This window comes from Lycorma delicatula, chromosome 3 (genome assembly GCF_047948215.1).
Source record: "Lycorma delicatula isolate Av1 chromosome 3, ASM4794821v1, whole genome shotgun sequence".
Taxonomy (NCBI): domain Eukaryota; kingdom Metazoa; phylum Arthropoda; class Insecta; order Hemiptera; family Fulgoridae; genus Lycorma; species Lycorma delicatula.
The window spans coordinates 58,875,214-58,897,422 of NC_134457.1; the positions used below are offsets into that span (position 1 = coordinate 58,875,214).

Below are 22,209 nucleotides of genomic sequence, written 5' to 3' on the forward strand. Positions count from 1 at the left end.
TAGATCTTGTCACTGTGAAAGTAAATTATCAGATAAAGTGTCATCCCAATTAGATTTAATTTGCCATAATTTCTGCCTAAAATGTTTTCGTAAAAATAGTACTGGCCTAATTAAGCCAAGAAGGTCATAAATTTCAGCAATAATAGACTGTTTCTTTTAGTAAATGCGTTAATTTCCTTTTTATAAAATTTGATGATTAATTTATCTGAATGATTATTCCATTGATTTCTTAGTATGCAAACATTTTCCCTTTTGTATAGTGAGACATTGTAGATTGGTATCTTCAGTTATGATTAGAATTTGCCTGTACATTTTTATGATGTCAGCTATAATTTTTGTAATTATATATCCTAAATCTAAATCTTATCCTAAATCTTGTTGGACAACAGTACCAACTAATAGTATGTCATTGGTAAACCATTTGTTGATTTTGCTGGACCATCAAATACAATTCGATGTTTAGTTGTTAAGCATGATATGATTCTTTAAACAGCATGATGCGGTAAGTGAAATAACTCCACAACAATACAGTTTGGATCTATTTGATTCCAAAGTTGACAAATCATATGAATTGAGTTCAGACATTTGGTCTAAGTTTGTGTATTTAGAATAAAATTAGAATAATTAGTGTTAAAAGTAGGATTACGATTATGCTTGCTCTCTAGACTTAGAAATCTTTATTTGGCATTGCCAAGAAAATTACCAAGTTTCATATTATCTAATTTGCATGGGAGTGTGACAACAAATCTTCCATGTTTGTTTCTGTAGGTATTTTTTGAGAAATAAGTTTCAGAAGTGAGATTTTCCTGTGACTGTTGTCTATGTGAATTAAGTCCTTCAATTTCCCAAAATTTTTCCATGAGGGATGAGAGGTTAAGATTGTCATTTTGAATAAGGAATATTGAAATTGGATTATCAATTTGATTGTTGATGGGATTTCCAGCAAGAATGTAGCCTAGCCTGGTTTTCTGAATGACAATATTGAGTACTGCAAGTGAATTTATTTGGTTTGATGAGACTAAGATAAAATTCAGAATCAAGAAGAATATCAGTTTTAGATGAAATGTTAGAAGTTAGGATCAGCCCAAAATAAATCTAAAGGCAAATTAAAAGTGATGAATGTTAAAAGTCTCTGACGGTAAATTGTCAGTTAAATTTGACAGTACAACATATTGAACTTGAAACTGAAATCTTAATAGCAGGAGTTCAAATACGAGGTCTGTAAATAAATTAATGAGACAATTTTTTTTGGCAGCCAAATGAACAGTTGATTTATATTAGGTATTAGTATTTTTAGTTTATTGTTGCCATGTGAGACATAAACAAACTTTTCATGAAACAACTTTTTGTTGTGTGTTACAAAAATGAGTGATACTAATTATGAGCAACGTTGTGCAATCAAGTTTTGTATTAAGGTCAGTGAGAATGCTACTGAAACTTTTTCAAAATTGAAAAGGGCATATGGAGATGACGCTCTGTTACAAGCTCGAGCTTTTAGGTGGTTTAAAGCATTTTTAGATGGCTGGGAATCAGTTACGGACGTTCGACGCACTCGAAGATCGTTAATGTTAAAAAGTGACAACAATGTTGAGCAAATCAGAGACTTGGTACAGTACAATCGCCGATTAACGGCCAGAATGATTGTAAAACAATTGATTTTGAACCATACCACAGTCCATCAAGTCTTAACAACTGAAATGTACATGAAAAATGTTTGTGCAAAATTGGTCCCAAAAAACCTCACTGTTGAACAGAAAATCAACAAGGTGAAAGTGTGTCGCGATCTTCTAGGATGAATTGAAACGGATGCTGATTTTCTAAAAAAATATTATTATTGGTGATTAATCTATGATATTTGAGTATGACCCAGAAACCTTTATTTAATTAGAATAAAGAGTTAAATATTATATCACTTAAATTTTTAACTGAACGAATAGAATACTAAATCATGACTGAATATGCTCTGCTGTTTAAAATGAATAAGTTATTAAACAATACATCTAAAACAATTCATTTATTGATAAAGAAGATTACTGGATCATAAGACTCCTAGAAAAAATAAAGAAGTTAAACCGATGCTGTTTCTGCAGCTCTTAAGTGCTTTACTAAAATGCTTAACAAAATTAAGACATTAAAAAAATGATGTATTAATAGTATTTATTTTTATGTTTCAGATTTTAGAAGGAGGTGCATGGAATAGTTATGCTGGTTTAAATGGTGCCATGGTGAATACATGTACAGAACTTATACATGCTGGCCATATTGATTCAGCCTTAATTATTTTTAATTTTCTCTTTCAATTTATTCAAAATGTTTCACAGTCAGAATCTGATAATGGAATCTTAATTATTCAGGAAACTGTAAAATCTAATGCTGTGAGTTTTAAGAGATCTTTTAATTATTATTTGATTGTTAAATACGATGTAATGTTCAGTAATTTTTATTAGGTGATTATATTTTCATATCAGTCTACTTTTTCTGGAATGATATTTTTAAGATCATTTTATGAAATTTTCATTACCTTTTAAATATTTATGTAAAAGTTGTAATCTGTGTGGTGAATGTGCATGTAGATGATCCTCCTTGATGATTTTCAATGGGGAAGATAATAATTTTCTTGATCCTGAATGTGGTAGTCAAAAAAATCAATAAGACATCATGCATTGTGGCTATTATAGGTCTTGTTTATTGCTGTCAATAACTGTATCCAAAGAAATCCAATAAGATTAATAAATGTTATATATTCTGCAAATGTTATATTTTCTGTTGAAAACCTAGCTTGGTGAGGATGGAGTTGAGAAGAACTGAAGATAGTCTGTATCTTTTGAACTGAATTATCTGATCTCAAAACTGAGGTTATAGTCTTTATAAAGAAAATTCTGAACTATTGTTACCTGGTCTGAAAGATCTTGTTCCAGGCTTAGGTGTGCTTATTCAGGAAAGGATACATCCATAGTATATAATCGACATTGATTTCAGCCAAACAATAAAAGCAAAAATGTTAAGAACATAAAGCGATAACATGATTAACTTGTAGGTGTACCTTGTGGTTATAAAGACTGTGTTACTATTGCTAATGGTGTTGACTGATGACTATAATGTTATACACATATAAGTGTATATGAAGAATAAAACTGATTTTTAGTGTTATTAGTTTTAACAATGCCTGCTAGTAATAAAATCTTTTCCGTCCTGCCAAAAGCCTTTAAGAAAAATTATGAAATTTCATACGACATTGCTTTCACATTTGTCTTTTTAATCCATTAGTAAAAAGTCTTAACAGCTATTTTTTTTTTGGAATTTTTCAGTGACTACGTTGAATCTTTTTTCAGTAAAGGAAAGTGAAAGCATAAAGCCATAAATTACCCTTATGTGTAAAAGTACATGTCATTTAATAATTGGAAACTAGTAACTCCAGAAATGCTTGACATTGGCATACAACATGTGGTCTAGTGATTATATATTTTAAATTTATTGTGTAATGATTTTGATGTTTGTGTTTGGTTATTACTGTTCAATGTTAATTAATTATTCAAGTAAGCAATTGTGTTTCATGTTTGTTACTATTTAATGTTAGCCAAATAAGTATCAGTAATTTTCAATGGCAGAGGAACATTATAGTAATTATCCTGTTACACAAGCATTAAATTGTACTTTAGATTTGTGCATTATGTTGGCTATCTTTGCAGCAAGAAACATTTTTGTTTTTTTTTTTATTATTATTTTATAATTTCTGAGTTAATAAACTTAAGTTCCAATCTTGGTTACTGTACCCACTGGATTGGTCTAGTGGTGAACGCGTCTTCCCAAATCAGCTGATTTGGAAGTCGAGTATTCCAGCGTTCAAGTCCTAGTAAAGTCAGTTATTTTTACACGGATTTGAATACTAGATCGTGGATACCGGTGTTCTTTGGTGGTTGGGTTTCAATTAACCACACATCTCAGGAATGGTCGAACTGAGAATGTACAAGACTACACTTCATTTACACTCATACATATCATCCTCATTCATCCTCTGAAGAATTATGTAAACGGTAGTTACCGGAGGCTAAACAGGAAAAAGAAAAGAATCTTGGTTACTGTAATCATTATCTGTACTTAGAAAATGAAAAATTCTATTGATTGTTGTAAAATGCCATATAACCTTACATTGCAACAGTTATGAATGCTAAACTAATAACAGCAATGCACAAAACCATATAATTAAGTTACACTTAAAATTTCATTTCCTTGTCCATGAAATATCTTAAAAATTTTTCAAAGTTAATTAATTTTTTACTGATTATAGTTTGAGAGAAAACAACTTGGTTTATATTTTATAATATTCTGAATAATTTTTCTAACTCGAATGCTGTGATCCAGAATTATGTGCAACTTTTTTATTGGTTTAACAACTTCTAATACAACAGGTTTTTATAAAAGTAAAAAATATCAAGTTTGAAAAATATCATTCATTAGTCAGCATTTTCTTTTAATTAAGTGAGCAGAATTTACAAATGGGGTTTAGTTAGGGTTGATAATTCATTTGATTGGTACTGAACTTTTTTGATTCTGTCAATTGCATAATTAAACATTTAGCAAGGGTCAGCCATTGTTTTGGGTTATGAGAACCCCCTCACTGCATTTAACAATTTTTGTTGAAGGAAAAGATTTTCTTATCGATGTAAGACCTGGTGAGAACTTAATCATTAGACAATCTTGTCTGCTATTTCTACAACATGAAAAATATATTTAAATAAATAAAAACTGTCTGAAAGTTGATTGGACACCCATTATTTTATTTAATTAAGTACTGCACAGTGATGTTTTAGTCCTTTATTCTTATACCTTTAATTTTTCTAATTGTTTTTATTATAAAATTTTGACATTTACCTGTTAATAATGTTATTTCTCTTCAATCTTATGGTAAAAAGGTCAATTAAAAAAGCAAAAAAAAAATATTTTTAATATAATATATATATATTATTATATATATATAATATATATTATATATTATTATATATATTTTTTAATATATTTTTATTTTTGTAACTCTACTTAAATATCTTCGTGTATATATATATATATATATATGTTAGTATTTATAAAACACCAGGTACAAACATGTAAAGCAAGATTGATCTTACCTTCAATCTTACTTTGTGTGCGTGTACGCATGCGTGCGTGTATATGCCCGCACGTGTATGTGTGTGTGTGTATGTGTATGTGTCATTTGATATTTTATGTATTTAAACTTGAACAATTAGTTTATATTGAGATTAATAAATATTATTGTATTTTTTAGCCCATAAAGGTGATACTAGAGGTATGTGATAGATTAGCCATCTACAACTCTTTTTCATTGTTAAAAGCTACTGAGACTGCATTAGCAAATGATATGCCACAACTTTCTATTCAACTTTTTGAATCTCTGTTGAAACAAGGTTACACTCTACGACCACATTACTTTTGGCCTCTTTTTGTGTCTGCTGGGAAGCGTGATGGAGAGTTTGGTGAGAGTGTTATAATTATTGTAGAAAAAATTTATATTTGTAAATATGCTTGGTGGGTAGTTTACAGTCAATTCTGTTTGTATCACCTAAATTGATCAGTGTGCTGAATGTCATTCAGGAAACAACAGAAAGAAAGAAAAAAGGAGATGAAGCTATGTTATGACTGCTTGTTCATGAAGGTTCATGGGAAGGCAAATTCTTGTTATTTGTATTAGTATCCGCTCCTCTGTGAGAGAGAAAGAAAGAGAGAATCAGACAGTTTTCAGTCTTTATTGAAAATTGCTACTTATTATTTTTTTATTTTGGGATTATAAACACATTTTCTAACTGTTTTTATTAGCAAATCATTCACTTTTTTCCAGTGTAAAAATGAATGTGAATGATGAGAATTTTGAAGAAACAATTCTTCACGTAGTGGGTAGATGGGAAAGCAAGAATTCAGACATTGATGAACCAATTACAGGTCAGAGTAGGGAATAAGGTGCAAATGGTAATCAGGAATGGGCTACAGATAGAAATCAAGAGGTGGTTGCTGTAGGAAATGAGGAACAGGCTATTGATCGGAATGACTGTATTCTCAGCGAATATGATACAGATTCTGAGGTCGAATTTTCAGGAGGTAGTGAAAATGAAGGGTTTGATAAACATGGGGAAGTAGATGAAAGCGTTTATCTGAGTAAATCCAATTTTAGATGGTCTATAGTAGAAGTGAGAAGAAATGTCTTTGTTGTGGCACATATTATATTACAAAGTGGTAACAGGCGTAATATTCAAAATGAAATTGAAATTGGTGTATGAAATAAACTATTTTCCGACGAGATGTTACAAACTATTTTGTAGTGAACAAACAAAAAACTGCTTTCTTTGAGTACAAGGTACAAAAATCCAAATATTATTGAACTGAATGATGTTGATATTGTTGAATTAAAAGCATTTGTAGGAATACTGTTTCTTACAGCAATATTTAAATGTAACCGTGAAAGTATTGACTAAATTTTTTCTAACAATGGTACAGGCCGAGAATTCTTTTGATTGGTAATGCCAAAAAAGTGATTTTTAGTGTTACTTAAATCAGAAAACAGTTAAAAAAACCCTATTTCTTCGCTAAAATGTCACTGGCAGGTAAAAATCTTGTTTTCTCTGCTTGTAACCATTTTTATTGTTCATTAGCATCTGCTAGTTCATTATAACCTGGAAAACACAAAATTTGATAGTAATGTATAGTAATGTTGAAAGTGATAAAATTCAACTGAAAAAATTTGATGTGGACACCACATGACTTCCTTGAATGCCTATTAAATTACATATACATATTTTTTGCTGCACTTCATTTAAATATATTTCATTTGAAAGTGATATATGATCCTCCAATTCTTTAATAAATTGAAAAGTTACACAATTGCCAAAATATTACTTAATATCAAGTATTTATACAATTATTAATTCAACAATCTTACCTGAAATATTAGGATAGAGTAAAAATTCCTTTATTACTCTTTGGTTGTTCCAAGCATTCATAGCAGTGTTGGAACTCAGAAACTGGAATATTCTGCAGGTTTAATTTTTTTTAAATGTTTTCTACTGTCCCAAAATGGTGTCCTTTAAGGTGTTTTTTAAAGTTATGAACAGGAAAAAGTCACAGGGACTCAATCAGATGAATAAGATAGTTGAGGAACTGCAGGAATGTTTTTCTTTGCCAAAAATTCATAAATTGAGAGTGCAGTGTGACAAGGTGCATTGTCATGATACAGCATCCAGTTGTCTTAGATGACTGATCTCATGCAGGCAACTCTTTTCTGGAGTTTTTCAAGAATTTCTCGGTAAACATATTGATTTACAATCTGTCCTGTTGGCAAAACATCCATATGGACAATGCCATTACTATTGAAGAAACAAATTAGTGTGGTTTTGATTTGCTCATTTTTACTTTTTTGGGATGTGGTGTGTTTGAAGTGTGTCACTCCTTACTCTGGTGTTTTGTTTCTGTGTTGTACTCAAATAACCAAGATTCATCACCAGCCATTTTTTAGAAAATCAGCATCCGTTTCAATTCATCCTAGAAGATCGCGACACACTTTCACCTTGTTGATTTTCTGTTCAACAGTGAGGTTTTTTGGGACCAATTTTGCATAAACATTTTTCATGTCCAATTTGTTTGTCAAAATTTGATGGACTGTGATATGGTTCAAATTCAATTGTTCTGCAATCATTCTGACAGTTAATCACTGGTCGTACTATACCAAGTCTCTGATTCGCTCAACATTGTTGTTACTTTTTGACGTTAATGATCTTCCAGTTCATGGATTGTCCTCAACTGATTTCTGGCCATCTGAAAATGCTTTAAACCACCTAATTAATAACTTGGGCTTATGACAGAGCTTCATCTCCATACGCCCTTTCAGCATAATGGCTGATTTACTGTTATTTTTAATAGGAATATTAACACAGTTGGGTGTAATATTATTTTTAATGCATATTTTATTGAATTTAATATTAGCTTCGATTTTGTTCATCTTTAACTTGAAATTATAATATTTATATACCAATTTTACATGGTTATGGATATAAAAATACAATATAATAATGTAGATAACAAAATAAAATTAGAAATATATCGTAACAACACATTAAATAACACAATAATTAATTATATGGTCATACAATCAAACATAATAATTTCATGAAATCTTATATATTTCTTACAAATATTATAATACTTCTAATTTGGAAAAATATCATGTATATTGTAATAATAAAAACTTAATTAATGAACAAAAATTTTTTAAAGACGATATTTATAAACATACTAAACATAAATATAAAGAAGTAATAATTTAATCTAATAATTATCTCTTTGATAACATGGTTCCGTTTGATTTCATTTTAATCCAGCAGAGTATATGTATATTCCTTCAGTATACTAGTAGGACTGGGACAGTCATGACTGTTTTTAAATTTTAACTATATTTTTTAAACTTTGACTTTAATGCATTAATTTTAACTCCAGTTGATAGCTTTCAAGTAAGTTGAAAGATCTAGAGAACGTATCAACGTGCTGGTAAGGTGGATTATATTAACTGTTAATTTATCTATGAAGGTAAATCAAATATAAATGGTAATTTTTTTTAATAAATTTATTGATTAATAATATATACAATTCATACCTTTATCATTTCTCTGTGTAGTCTCCTGCACGATCTACATACTTTTTCCAGCGATTTGGAAGCTTGAATATTCTTTGTTCATAAAAGGTTTGAGGATGAGTCGTTAACTAATTGCGCATGCGCTCCTGCGACGTCTTCATTGTTTTCAAATCATACCCCTCCAAGCGATTCTTTCAAGAGCGCAAACAAAAAATTGTCACAGGGGACACATCTGGACTGCTTTTCATTTGTGGGAGGTGATCAAGATCACCTCCCACAATGAAGGGGAAACCCTTGGATTTCCCAGTCCATTTTTTCAATTTATCCCTTGTGGTATGCGGCCGGCATTGTCTTGGAAAAGGTTGACATCTCTGATGGGTATACTTCGTTTTTTGTTTCACCAGGCAGCTTTTGTTGGCTGTAGCAGCTGGCAATAGAATGCCAGTTGCATTCTATTCTATTCCATTAGTTGATTATGGAAAAAATCAATGAATAAATCTCTACTTGAGTCAAAAAAAAAGTTGCAAAAACTTTTCTAGCTGACAGATGGGTTTTAACCTTCACTTGCAGCCCTCATCCTTCCTTCGTCACTCCTTATTTGCCATTTTTGACTCTGGAGTGTGATGGACCCATGTCTCATCATATGTGAAGATGCACCTCAAAAAATTATTCCCTTGTTAAAATTGATTCAGAAGCCTCTCACAGATTTCCAACCTGACCTGTTTTTGATCTTCAGTAAACAACTTTAGAACCCACTGAGCACTAATTTTTCTAAAGCTAAGATGATCAGTGATAATGAGTTGAGTTTTCCCATAGTTGATACCCTCTTCTAATGTGATTTCTGGAACAGTGAACCGATGATCACCTTCGATAAGCTCTCAAATGGCATGGATGTGTCAGCTGTGAGACTTGACATTGGGTGTTGATCATAACTTTTGTTTTCTGCACGTTCTTGCTCGCCCTTAAATTATCTGGCCCACATATACACTCGGTTCTGGGACAGTGCAGCGTCCCCAAACTGTTACCACATATATGCCTAATTTAATATATGCAGATGAATACAGTGGCAACTCAGATGTGAGCTGGTGCACAGTATATATACATGCTGATACAAGCATCACTACTGCCTCACAGATGACTGTGCAGTTCTCCCACCATACCTATACTGCGGCAACATCACTCTCAGGCTCCAATAAAAGAGCGTGCATAAGAGTGAATTTACAATTCATCGTCGACCACCACCTGGAGAAGACTAAGAAGAAGAAGAAGAAGAAGATGGAAGAAGTCAGAAGAAGTTCCTTGGCTGCCTCAATGTGGGACCTCCCGGCAAATGCTAACATCACTGCCCGAGCAACAAGCCTGGCCAGCCCTCTGAGGGAGCTGCTGGACATGGATGCTACCTTCCCGCTCCAGCTCGCCAGGCTTCAATCGCCCTGCCAGTGGACTCAGCAGTAGGAGATGGCCCAGTGTGGGATCACTCGGGGAGAATTGCCTTGGCCATACTGGTGATGGACGACTGATTCTGACCCGTCACTGCAGGGCTGTGGGGGCCACCACTGCCATGATGTAGTGAGGACCCAACTGCCACTGAGGGAAAGCTCGGTCTGACTTCAATGGACAAGCCGCAAGATCCAGACCAAACAGCTCTTCTCAGAGCTAACGTAAAAAACGGCCCCCACAAGGTTATCTATTACGAGTCGTCAAAGTCATTCAACGACAACAGCGCTTCTCAGGGTTACCATAAGGTTGTTAATTACAATGAGCTTTCAAAGCTAATCGATGACAAAAACGACCCTTTTCAGGGCTATCATAAGGTTATTAAGTGCCACATGCCATCGAAGCCATTCAGCGACACTAAACGAGTTAAAATTTCTGCAGGTCTAACACCTTCATTAGTTAAAAACTTTATGATTATACATTGTGCAACAGACGACGGAACCTCTTGCTCAATCATGGCCGTACTGATGACAGAACAGAGCAAAGGAGCTAACCAAGCTGGTTCCCCCTCTCTAACACACCAAACATTATTCCACACTCCGCCATCCAGCTCAGAACTGCTTGCTGTGTAGAATAGCAGAATTACTGTTTAAATTTGATTTACCCTCATATGGTATAGTCTATTAAACTATTGTTTGCTATTGTTTATTTTTTTACTTAAAGTGTTAAATTTTGTCTATTTTGTTTTTAAAGGTGTGTTGAACATGTTAAAAACAATGTTACATCTTGGTGTTACTCCCAATATTGAAACTTTGGCTGAGTGGGTTTGCATTCATTGTGATCTTTCACAACCTGTGGAGTTGGTTCGTAAATTGCAAGACAGAGGTTTATCTTTAAATAATGTACTTTCTTCTGTTGTCCTGTGTTTGCTATTTCACAACGACTTAAAAGGAGCTGCTGCTGTTTGTAAGATATTTTATCTATTTATAATGAATCTTTTATTATTGTTTAAACTTTATTTTATATATATATACAACTGATGCCATACCTCTAATAAAAAGTGGGAAAAAGAAAACCTTCATGATGTTTTTCATCTATAAAACATTTAACGGATAATATGCATACTTGTTAAAACTCACATATTGACTCATTTAAAACTATAATTTAGTAACATCTAGAGCTGAGAATTGGGATTTGGTGCTGGAGTTTTACTTTTCGAAATGGACACCTGCTAAGATATAAGTTAAGAATTTTTCAACCTAGGAGGTAAAAATTTTACCAATTTGCTGTTTGCTGTAACTCAGAAAAAGTGTTTAAAAGGAATTCAAAGATTAGTTGGAAGTTTTTCATGAATTGTTAATGCACTATAAGATTGTTATAAACTCTTGCTGTTCTTGAGAATTGAAGAGGGTAAACATAAAAATCTTTTAAAAATTATCTCACTTTGGTCATTATTTTACTGTTGATTAGTACTTTGCATGAAAATCAAATGAACATTAGAAATAAATTAGGCCAAAAAAAATAAATAAATAAAATAAATTAGGAAATAAATAAATTAGGACCTACCTTTATGATCACATTAAATAAAATAGTAATGATTTTACCTAAAACTTAAAAGAATTTTAAAAAGTTGAGTACAGTTGTTGCACAACAGTATGCTATAAATCATCTTTGTTTACTTCTGCTACTGCGTCTGTTCATTTTTATATACATATGTGTGTATAAATTGTCATTGTGAGGGGAGGGGAGGATATAATAATATACCCTTTATATTTTGGAGTCTTCTGAACACAGTTCTGCAATGTTTATATACATGTATGTATGAGTGTAAAAGAGTCTTTGTCTGCTCTACATGACGTAAATCTTAACCAATTTTAAGAAACTTGGTGGGTTGATGTAAACCTATTGGGAATAGAGCCCTGTTGATTTTCAAGTCATCAACTTACTTGATTCTCAGAACCAGAGTTAGATAAAAAAAAAGGTTTTTGGGTACATTTTCAGCTTTTTTATATTCTACTGGGCACATTCTTGATGTAATCCTGATCAATTGATATAATTTAATAGAATGAATGTAAACTTAGTAGAAATAGAAACGCATTGATTTCAAGCGTATTGGTTCACAAAAACTGGAGTTAGAGACAAAAAACTAGGTTTTTGGGTATGTTTTCAAGGTTAATTAAAACTGGAAATCTGCTCTTCTGGTGCATTTAATGCGATGGAGATTGTTTTTAAAGTAGAAGAAATTTATTTTATAAGACTGATTATGAAATATGAACGATATATGCAACTATATTATGAAAATAGGTTACATAAAATAAAGAATCTAATTGTGTTAACTGTGAGATAAATTTGTTAATGATTGAAAAAATTTACTTTCTATAAAATCTAAGTTTTGAAATGCTAGCTCAAATAAAAAGTATGTCTAAACAAAAAAATATTTTTAAAAAATGATAAAAAGCATCTAAGTTTTATTTAACATGGAGACAATAATTTTTAATATCACTAATTTTTTTAGAATTTTTAGTTGACAAATTTAGTCTACTCTCAGTTAATTTAATAGATCATAGAACCACCTGGTTAATTCTGATTATACATTCTTTGCAGAATGTTAATTTAATGCAGTATGGCTTGGTGATTTGCTAGCTATTTTCAATAATTGTGACAAAGATATTACATTAATGTCCATGGAAATTGTCTGTATGAGATAATCAGTTGAAGAATTGATCATTTTCTGTTTGTATTGAGACACATTAGAATTATATGCAAACTTTTTATGTAGGAATAGTGGTGATGTAGTTATGTAGTAGTCATGTAATAGTCTTTAACCATCAAGTAATGATTTGGTATGTTAATCTTGATTTTATGTTCTAGGCAGATTTGCTGCACAAATTCAAACTGGATCCAAAATTTTGCTATAGAGTAATTTTACTTTTTGCGGTATTACAAGATTTGTCATTTATGAGATGTTACTTTTCCCTTTACCTGATTGACCAGGATGGCCATTTCCTAGGATGTAGGGGGATTTAATTCAGATGTTGGATTGATTGGATTATTTCAGATTGGATAATATCAGTATTTCCAACATATAAAGACATACATATTTCATGAAGTGTTCTCCTTTTTTTATACTTTTTTTTGAAAATTATAGTTTGTGTCTTTTCTACACTCTCAGAGGTCATTAACCAAAAGTTTACCAATCAATAAGATAGTGTTTGGGTTTTATTTTTACTTTACTATTGGTTTTTAAATTCCATCTATCTCTATGGATAAATGGATAAATCTATGGTACTGGATAAATCTCTTTCTCTATGATTTAGCAAATGGATCATATCTAATTATTGGTAAATTAAGGTATATTCATCCATAGTGCAATACATTTACTATACTGTATTACACAATATACTTTGTGAGAGATCCATTTAATGTTAATATTTCTAAATTCTTAAGTAAACAATGGTGGTTCATTTTATAGGTAGTCGATATAAAACCAATTTAGAGTGGAAGAAGATGGTGAAATTACTATCCACAGCATATTTAAAGACAAAAGATGTCAGTTCGCTTATGGCAATATTAAAGTTGGTCAAAGAAGAATCTGCTGGAGATGATTTAATTGAATTTATATTGATTCAACGACAAAATCCTGTTGAGAATGAACTTCTTTCTAAAACTGTTACGGTATGTTAAATCCTTATTATAAAATCATCTAATCTGAGATTCAAAAATTGTTACTACATATCTTATGATGAAGTATTAATTGACTAAAAACTTGTTTTTGAATTCCCACTATTGCTATTGTTAATCATTATTTAAAAGGACATAAAATAAAATTTGAAGATGTTAGTAAGAAATTATGATTAACTAGCTTTATTAAATTGAATGCTTATTTTTTTGTTGAATTTGAGTGATACAATTCAAATATGAAGACAACAGATATTGTATTGCAGAAAAGTTTTGAGAGAGATTGCTACAACATCCTTTCTAAAATATAACTAACCCATCTTGGTTCCTACAGTATAGTTATTGAGACATTTTATTATAAAAAGAAGTTAATAGTAAACCAAACTTAAAAAAAAATATTTTGCACATGTATAATATAAAAATATGAAACTTTGGATCTTTTTTTATCCTTTAGTAAAAGATTTTTACCCTTTAACAATGTACCTTACTGTACATTAACAATACCCTTTAATATAGATACATGTATTGTTGAGGGTAGTTATTTGAAAATTTGGGATTTGATGTAGGAAAAAATAATGATACACGAGTCAATGTTTGCTCTTCCATAGGATTTACTGAAGTAGAAAAAAATATTTCCCCTAGACTGAAATAGACATTTAGCCATTATAAAGGAGAGAAAATAAAGGAGCTTTGTATATATATATATATATATATATATACATATATACACACACACACAATTTTTCATGTTAATCTATTGTAGTATTTTAATGATTGTATTTTAATTGAAAGTTACAGTGACATAGTGTTACGTTTTCAGTCTTTATAATCTTTTTTCTATTAACAAATTGCTTGTATTTTTTCATTTTGCATCTTTTTGTAGCTCTGTTGATAAGATATATTATTTTTTTTTATGCAGGTTTGTTACATTTGTCAAACATTATGATGTTAGTATTGTTTCAGGATGTTTTTAAGAATTATTTTGCATTTACATGTATTTCATTTGTTTCATATTATATTTTTCCCTGTCTGCCATTAGTTGTATTTTACTATTATTAATGTTATCATTTTCATAGTAATTATTATTGTATTTTGTATATTTAATTAGAAAAAAGCTATCTAAATATACCTATAAAAAAAGTGTAGCAAGACTTTTTGTTAACTTTCATGACTTTGTAAGTGGAATTTACAAATTTCATAATTTAAAAAATTTATTTTAAATAAAAGGTTTTTTAGCATCATTGTCAGTTTGCATCACTTTTTAATTCCTTGTATGAAGGAAAGGAAATATCAAAAAATTTCAGATTTCAATGGAATTATCCATCTTGACCATCCCTGAATCCATTTTAACTAGTTTCAGTGTAACATCTGTACGTATCCCGCATAACTCAAAAACAATTAGCTGTAGGATGTTGAAATTTTGGATTTAGGACTTTTGTAACATCTAGTTATGCACCTCCCCTTTTGATTGCAATTGACTGGACCAAAAAAGCCCAAAATTAAAAAGATTTGGATTTTGGACTTTTTCTTAACTGCAGTAATAAGCCCTCATTAAGAGCTTTTTAACGATCTAAAATGGTAATTGTTTTCATTCATTCCAGAGTTATATCCAAATTAAATTTTAATTAATGAAATATTTGGTACTTATAAGGGGAGAGCACATCGGTTCGAATCAGACTTCATTTCCTTTCTTTTTAAGTTTTTTTTTTAATTTAAATATGTTGATTTATTAATAATTATTAATCTCTGATTGTAAAAAATTACAATAAATAATAATTCAATAATAACATTAAAAAAAGAATGAAAAAAAAGTTATTAATGAAATAAAATCTTATGTACTTTTCATTTAAAAAATAGTGCATATGTAATTTAGTAGGTGTACAAGGAAGTCATGTAGTGTTCACATCAGATTTTTTAACAATGTTTTAGAATAATTTAAATTTTTTATCCTCCACTTTTTTTCAGATGTTTACCAAATTAGAATTTCAACACTCAGGAATCATATTTTAGCTTAATTATTAATGATTAGTGAAAACAACTTCTGATTGAAATTAGTATATATATATTAATTTTAAAAATATGTTAAATATTATTTAAAGTATTTTGCAGAGGGTGATTTTAGGAAAATTTATTTTCTCGAATGTTACATACATCAAAGAGGCAATAAAAAATTTAAAAAAATGTTTTGACATTTTTATTGTGATATGATACCTGGACCATTTTTCTTACTATTCTCTTGGCAGATTTTAAAAATTTAATTGTGTAACATACATCCTAGAAGACATCCTACCAAATTTCCAATGTTTATACTAATATTATAGAATTTTGTCTGAACATAACTGATTATCCTCCTTAATTTTTTGAAAAATGTATCAAAAAATATTTAAGCATTCCTTAAAAATATTCTATACAGATAATTAACTAATAAAGCACAATAAAATCATTAAAAACCAATATTGAATGAAATTTGTGTTGATTGAAGGAGTTAAAGAATAAATTTTCCAATACTACTACTATCAAAACGATAAGAAAATAATTTACTTTCAGAAATTTTTATTGAAATATTTTACGGTACTCCATATCTTACCACCCTCTTAATGAATTTGTTCAGAATCAAAGCCCTGTTTTTAAAAATTGTTCTACCAAACTTCAAGTAACTTTATCATCTCCTACATTATCTATTTTTCAAGTAAAAGAGAAACCAGTACACACTACTGACTTTACACTCACACTCATCTTTTTGAAAATTCAAATAATTCACAACATTTTTACCACTGTGCTAATTAAATTCATTTTTTAGGTTTTTCTAACAAAAACCTACAAAAACTAATTCCAATAATCGACTTTCGCAGGATCCTGTGAAAGTCAACTAGTGGTATTAATTTTTTTTTAGATTTTATCTGTTACTGAGTTTGGTGGTTAAGTTGTTTAATATATATATATATATATACTTGTCTGAAAGTCAACTTTATATGACTGATATTACAAAGTTAAAATATAAATCTGTTACTTTCTGTATCTGTAAAGACTCAAAGCATCAGTCTACATAAATATCATTGATATAGAAGATGGATGATCTGTCTGCTAATATGAATTTTCTAGACTTCAGTTAATAGATATTCCTACAAAAATTTTTATGACATTAATTCATTTGTAATCATTGAGTATTTAAGTATTAATATACAAAAAGGAATGATTAGGATATCTAATTTTATATTGTTTATATATTATTTTTTAAATGTTCATAATTTTTTATAATTTATGTCTTTGTTGTAATTAGATACTTGTATGAAAATTTCAGGCTTTGGAGAAATCAGGTTATAGTTTATCCACAAATTTATTGAATAAAATTGATACTGTTCTCGAAGGAGGAAGGATGCAGAATGACATGAACAGTTTAAACATTCATCCAAGCATTTTACATCCAGTCAGTATAAATAAGACTGTTAATTAAGGGAATTATCTTTTGTCTGTCTTATTAAATATAATTTTTAAAATATGTTATTTTACTTGTAATATTGAGTGGATAAATAGTTATTAAAATGGGTTTTTTATTTTTGCATTTCTGATTTTTGTAACATGGTATATTTATTTTTTAATGACTATTGCTACCAACTGCTCTGTTGATTAAATAATAATTAACTCAAACAGCATGTAAGGAACTGCATAAAATTTATTAATCTTAAGCATTCTGTAGATACTAGTTTATTTAATGTAGCTTTGTGGCTTTTGCATGTCCTCCAGTTTCCATGGTTTTATTATCTTAACACATTTCTCCTCTATGAATCATGAGACCTTGCCGCTGGTAAGGGGGCTTGAGTGTTCAGTGATACAGAGAAGTTGGACCGAAGGTGCAACAATATCGGAGAGATATCTGTTGAGAGCCAGATAGGAATGATTCCTGAAAGAGGGCAGCAGCTCTTTCAGTAGTTGTTAAGGACATAAGTCAGGACAACTTAAATGGCCATATCAACATCACTCAGTCTTCTGAGTACTGCGCAGCTGAAACCAATGGAAAACTACAGCTGCTTTTTTTTCCAAGAAAATGTAGCTCTCTGCATTTTCATATAGCAATGATGGAGGCGCCTTCCTTGGTAAAATATTCCGGAGGTAAACTAGTCCCCCATTCGGATCTCCGGGTGGGGACTATTAAGGAGGGGGTCACCAGAAAATTATAAAATAACATTCTACGAGTCAGAGCGTGGAATGTTAGTAGTTTAATAAAGGTTGGTAGGTTAGAAAATTTAAAGAGGGAAATGAATAGGATAAATGTAGATGTAGTAAGAATTAGTGAGGTTCGGTGGGAAGAGGAAAACAATTTTTGGTCAGGTGATTTTAGAATAATTAACTCGGCTTCAAATAATGGGCAGGCAGGAGTAGGTTTTGTAATGAACAAGAAGATAGGGAAGAGAGTAGATTATTTCAAAATGCATAGTGATAGAATCATTGTAATAAGGATAAAATCAAAACCTAAACAGACAATTTTTAACGTCTATATGCCTACAAGCGCCCATGATGATGAGGTAGTGTATATGAAGAAATGGATGAAGCAATTAAACACATAAAAGGAGATGAAAATTTAATAATAGTTGGAGATTGGAATGCAAGCATTGGAAAAGGCAAGGAAGGAAATATAGTGGGTGAATACGGGCTGGGCAAAAGGAATGAAAGAAGGGACCGACTTATAGAGTTTTACGAAGTATAATTTAGTAATTGCCAATACCCATTTTAAAAATCATAATAGAAGAATATACACTTGGAAAAAGCCAGGTGATACTGCAAGGTATCAGATAGATTATATCATGGTTAAGCAAAGATTTAGAAATCAACTCATTGACTGCAAAACTTACCCTGTAGCAGACGTTGATAGCGACCATAATTTAGTGATAATGAAATGTAGATTGGGGTTTAAAACCTGAAGAAAAGGTGTCAGATGAATCGGTGGAATTTAGAGAAACTTGAGGAAGAGGAGGTAAAGAAGAAATTTGAGGAGGACATCGCAAGAGGTCTGAGTAAAAAAGATAAGGTAGAAAATGTAGAAGAAGAATGGGAGAATGTTAAAAAGGAAATTCTTAAATCAGCAGAAGCAAACTTAGGTGGAATAAAGAGAACTAGTAGAAAACCTTGGGTTTCAGACGATATATTGCAGCTGATGGATGAACGTAGAAAATATAAGAATGCTAGTGATGAAGAAAGTAAAAGGAACTATCGGCAATTAAGAAATGCTATAAACAGGAAGTGCAAACTGGCAAAAGAAGAATGGATTAAAGAAAAGTGTTCAGAAGTGGAAAGAGAAATGAACATTGGTAAAATAGACGGAGCATACAGGAAAGTTAAGGAAAATTTTGGGGTACATAAATTAAAATCCAATGTGTTTATTGGATTTATAATATGAAAGGTAAAGTCGATAGGTGGGTTGGAATATATTGAAGAGTTATACAGTGGAAATGAATTAGAAAATGGTGTTATAGAGGAAAAAGAGGAAGTTGAAGAGGACAATACTGAGATATGAATTTAAGAGAGGATTAAAAGATTTGAATGGCAGAAAGGCTCCTGGAATAGATGGAATACCTGTAGAATTACTGCACAATACATGTGAGGAAGTGATTGATAAATTATACAAACTGGTGTCTAATATTTATAAAAAAGGGGAAGTTCCGTAGACTTCAAAAAAAGTGTTATATTCATGATACCAAAGAAAGCAGGAGCAGATAAATGTGAAGAATACAGAACAATTAGTTTAACTAGTCATGCATCAAAAATCTTAACTAGAATTCTATACAGAAGAATTGAGAGGAGAGTGGAAGAAGTGTTAGACCAATTTTGTTTCAGGAAAAGTATACGGACAAGGGAAGCAATTTTAGGTCTCAGATTAATAGTAGAAGGAAGATTAAAGAAAAACAAACCAATATACTTGGCATTTATAGACCTAGAAAAGGCATTCGATAATGTAGACTGGAATAAAATTAGGTTTCAAATACAGAGATAGAAGAACAATTGCTAACATTTACAGGAACCAAACAGCAACAGTAATAATTGAAGAACATAAGAAAGAAGCCATAATAAGAAAGGGAGTCTGACAAGGATGTTCCCTATCCCTGTTACTTTTTAATCTTTACATAGAACTAGTAGTTAATGATGTTAAAGAACAATTTAGATTCGAAGTAACAGTACAAGGTGAAAAGATAAAGATGCTACGATTTGCTGATGATATAGTAATTCTAGCTGAGAGTAAAAAGGATTTAGAAGAAACAATGAACGGCATGGATGAAGTCCTACACAAGAAATACCACATGAAAATAAACAAGAACAAAACGAAAGTAATGAAATGTAATAAAAATAAGAAGATGGACTACTGAATGTGAAAATAGGAGGAGAAAAGATTATGGAGATAGAAGAATTTTGTTGTTTGGGAAGTAGAATTACTAAAGATGGACGAAGCTGGAGCGATATAAAATGCCGAATAGCACAGGCGAAACGAGCCTTCAGTCAGAAATATAATTTGTTCACACCAAAAATTAATTTAAATGTCAGGAAAAGATTTTTGAAAGTATATGTTTGGAGTGTCGCTTTATATGGAAGTGAAACTTGGACAATCGAAGTATCTGAGAAGAAAAGATTAGAAGCTTTTGAAATGCAGTGCTATAGGAGAATGTGACAAATAAAGAGGTGTTGCGGCAAATAGATGAAAGAAGCATTTGGAAAAATATAGCTAAAAGAAGAGATAAACTTATAGGCCACATATTAAGGCATCCTGGAATAGTCGCTTTAATATTGGAGGGACAGGTAGAAGGAAAAATCGTGTAGGCAGGTAACATTTGGAATATGTAAAACAAATTGTTAGGGATGTAGGATGTAGGGGGTATACCGAAATGAAACGACTAGCACTAGATAGGGAATCTTGGAGAGCTGCATCAAACCAGTCAAATGACTGAAGAAAAAAACCATTTTTTTTTCTCTTCAGTTTACATTGTTGAATGTAAACTTACCTTGACAGGTAAGTTTACATTCTTACCTGTCAGTTTTGTTATTGGAGCTAATTCAATTCTTGTCATTGTTCAGGTAACTATAATAAATGTTCTGTTAAATTTAAATTTCTCCTCATTTCTCAAAGGAAACAGTTACCTCGTAAGGTAATACTTTCCTCAGTAATATCGTGGAGCCATTTTTACGGTTGATCCAATTCCCATAGTATCTGCTATGAGATAATAGTTTGGAGATTATGAAATGAGGTGAATGGATGTAATAGTTGATAAACCTATAGAGAGGCTGTGAATTGTCCATCTTGCCCTGGACTGTGGTACCTTAATTATGTCAGATACTTTACTGACTGTGTATGTACTGTTTATAAAATTATTATACAGTTGCGGCAGTGAATCAGGTGATTTTAAAAATATCAAAAGTAAAGTATTAATTTTATTTTGTTTTTACAAGTATGAACACAACATAGACGTGAAAGCATTTACTATTTTTGATTTTAAGTCTTCCAAAAATGAAATCTTGGAGATGACTACCATAACATACACACTCAGTAAGTTTCTTGCTAAAGCCGCTGATTATGCTTCTTTGCAGCATTTCTAGAAGAATTTTACGGTTTTTGGAAGCCCAATATTGAAAATTGAATTGCATAACGTTTTCAAAATTCATGCTGAGCAATTGCATAACTGTCACAGTTTTTGTAAAACACTATCACAGCAAAGGCATGTTGTTCTTTACTTCATTGCTCCATTGCTAGTAAATGCTTTTCAGTAAGCTATAAAATGATAGTAGCACTTTCATCCCTACTCAACTCTATCTCTAAAAAAAACAGCGTTACAAAATCACCTGGTTCATTGCTGCACCTGTTTAAGCTCATATTTTTAGGAGTTAATAGATTTTTTATTTCTTGAAACAATATTCTTGTGGTATTTATTGGTCATGCTTTACCTCTGCTATGTTTGCAGTGGTTATCACTATGTGCTGTTTATTTTTTTTATTATTACCTTTAAGAATTTAAGACTGCAAATATTTTATTTAAAATTTCATTAATATTTCAGAGAGAAATGAAAGTAGATGAATTGGAAGCTCATCTGATTGAATTAAAAAATAAGAAAATGAATACACGTGGTGTATTACGTCATCTTTTGCAGCACCATAGTCGTCTAGGCAATACCAGACGTGTGTTGGAGATTAAAAAGGTGATGTTATTCTGTTTTTGTATTGTCTGTGTTATTCAGTTGAGTATATTCTGTTATTAGCGCAAGTGTTCATTAAAATGTAAATCATTTAATTAAGTTCATCCTAAACACTATGATTTATAGGGGATATATCCACTTATCTACTACTATGTCCATTAATACTTCACTTGGTACTTAGCCTCACCAGCATGCTGCCTCATGGTCTCTTACAACTTCTTCACTCAGGGTTTCCTTCCCATATCCCTCAGTATTTGATCTCATGTGTTAGAGGTCATTCTGCTG

At 31.0% G+C, this 22,209-nt stretch overlaps 1 protein-coding gene across 4 annotated transcripts in view; it reads left to right on the plus strand.

Moving 5' to 3' along the window:
• Positions 1–22,209, plus strand: part of LOC142321630 (leucine-rich PPR motif-containing protein, mitochondrial-like) — a 57,243-nt gene that overhangs the window by 21,240 nt on the left and 13,794 nt on the right. For all 4 annotated transcript variants that reach the window (XM_075359881.1, XM_075359882.1, XM_075359883.1 and 1 more), the window contains exons 6-11: positions 2,175–2,375; positions 5,285–5,492; positions 10,826–11,038; positions 13,545–13,747; positions 17,052–17,177; positions 21,787–21,927. In XM_075359881.1, coding sequence (XP_075215996.1) covers positions 2,175–2,375; positions 5,285–5,492; positions 10,826–11,038; positions 13,545–13,747; positions 17,052–17,177; positions 21,787–21,927 — 1,092 coding nt within the window. The remainder of the gene's footprint in view (positions 1–2,174; positions 2,376–5,284; positions 5,493–10,825; positions 11,039–13,544; positions 13,748–17,051; positions 17,178–21,786; positions 21,928–22,209) is intronic.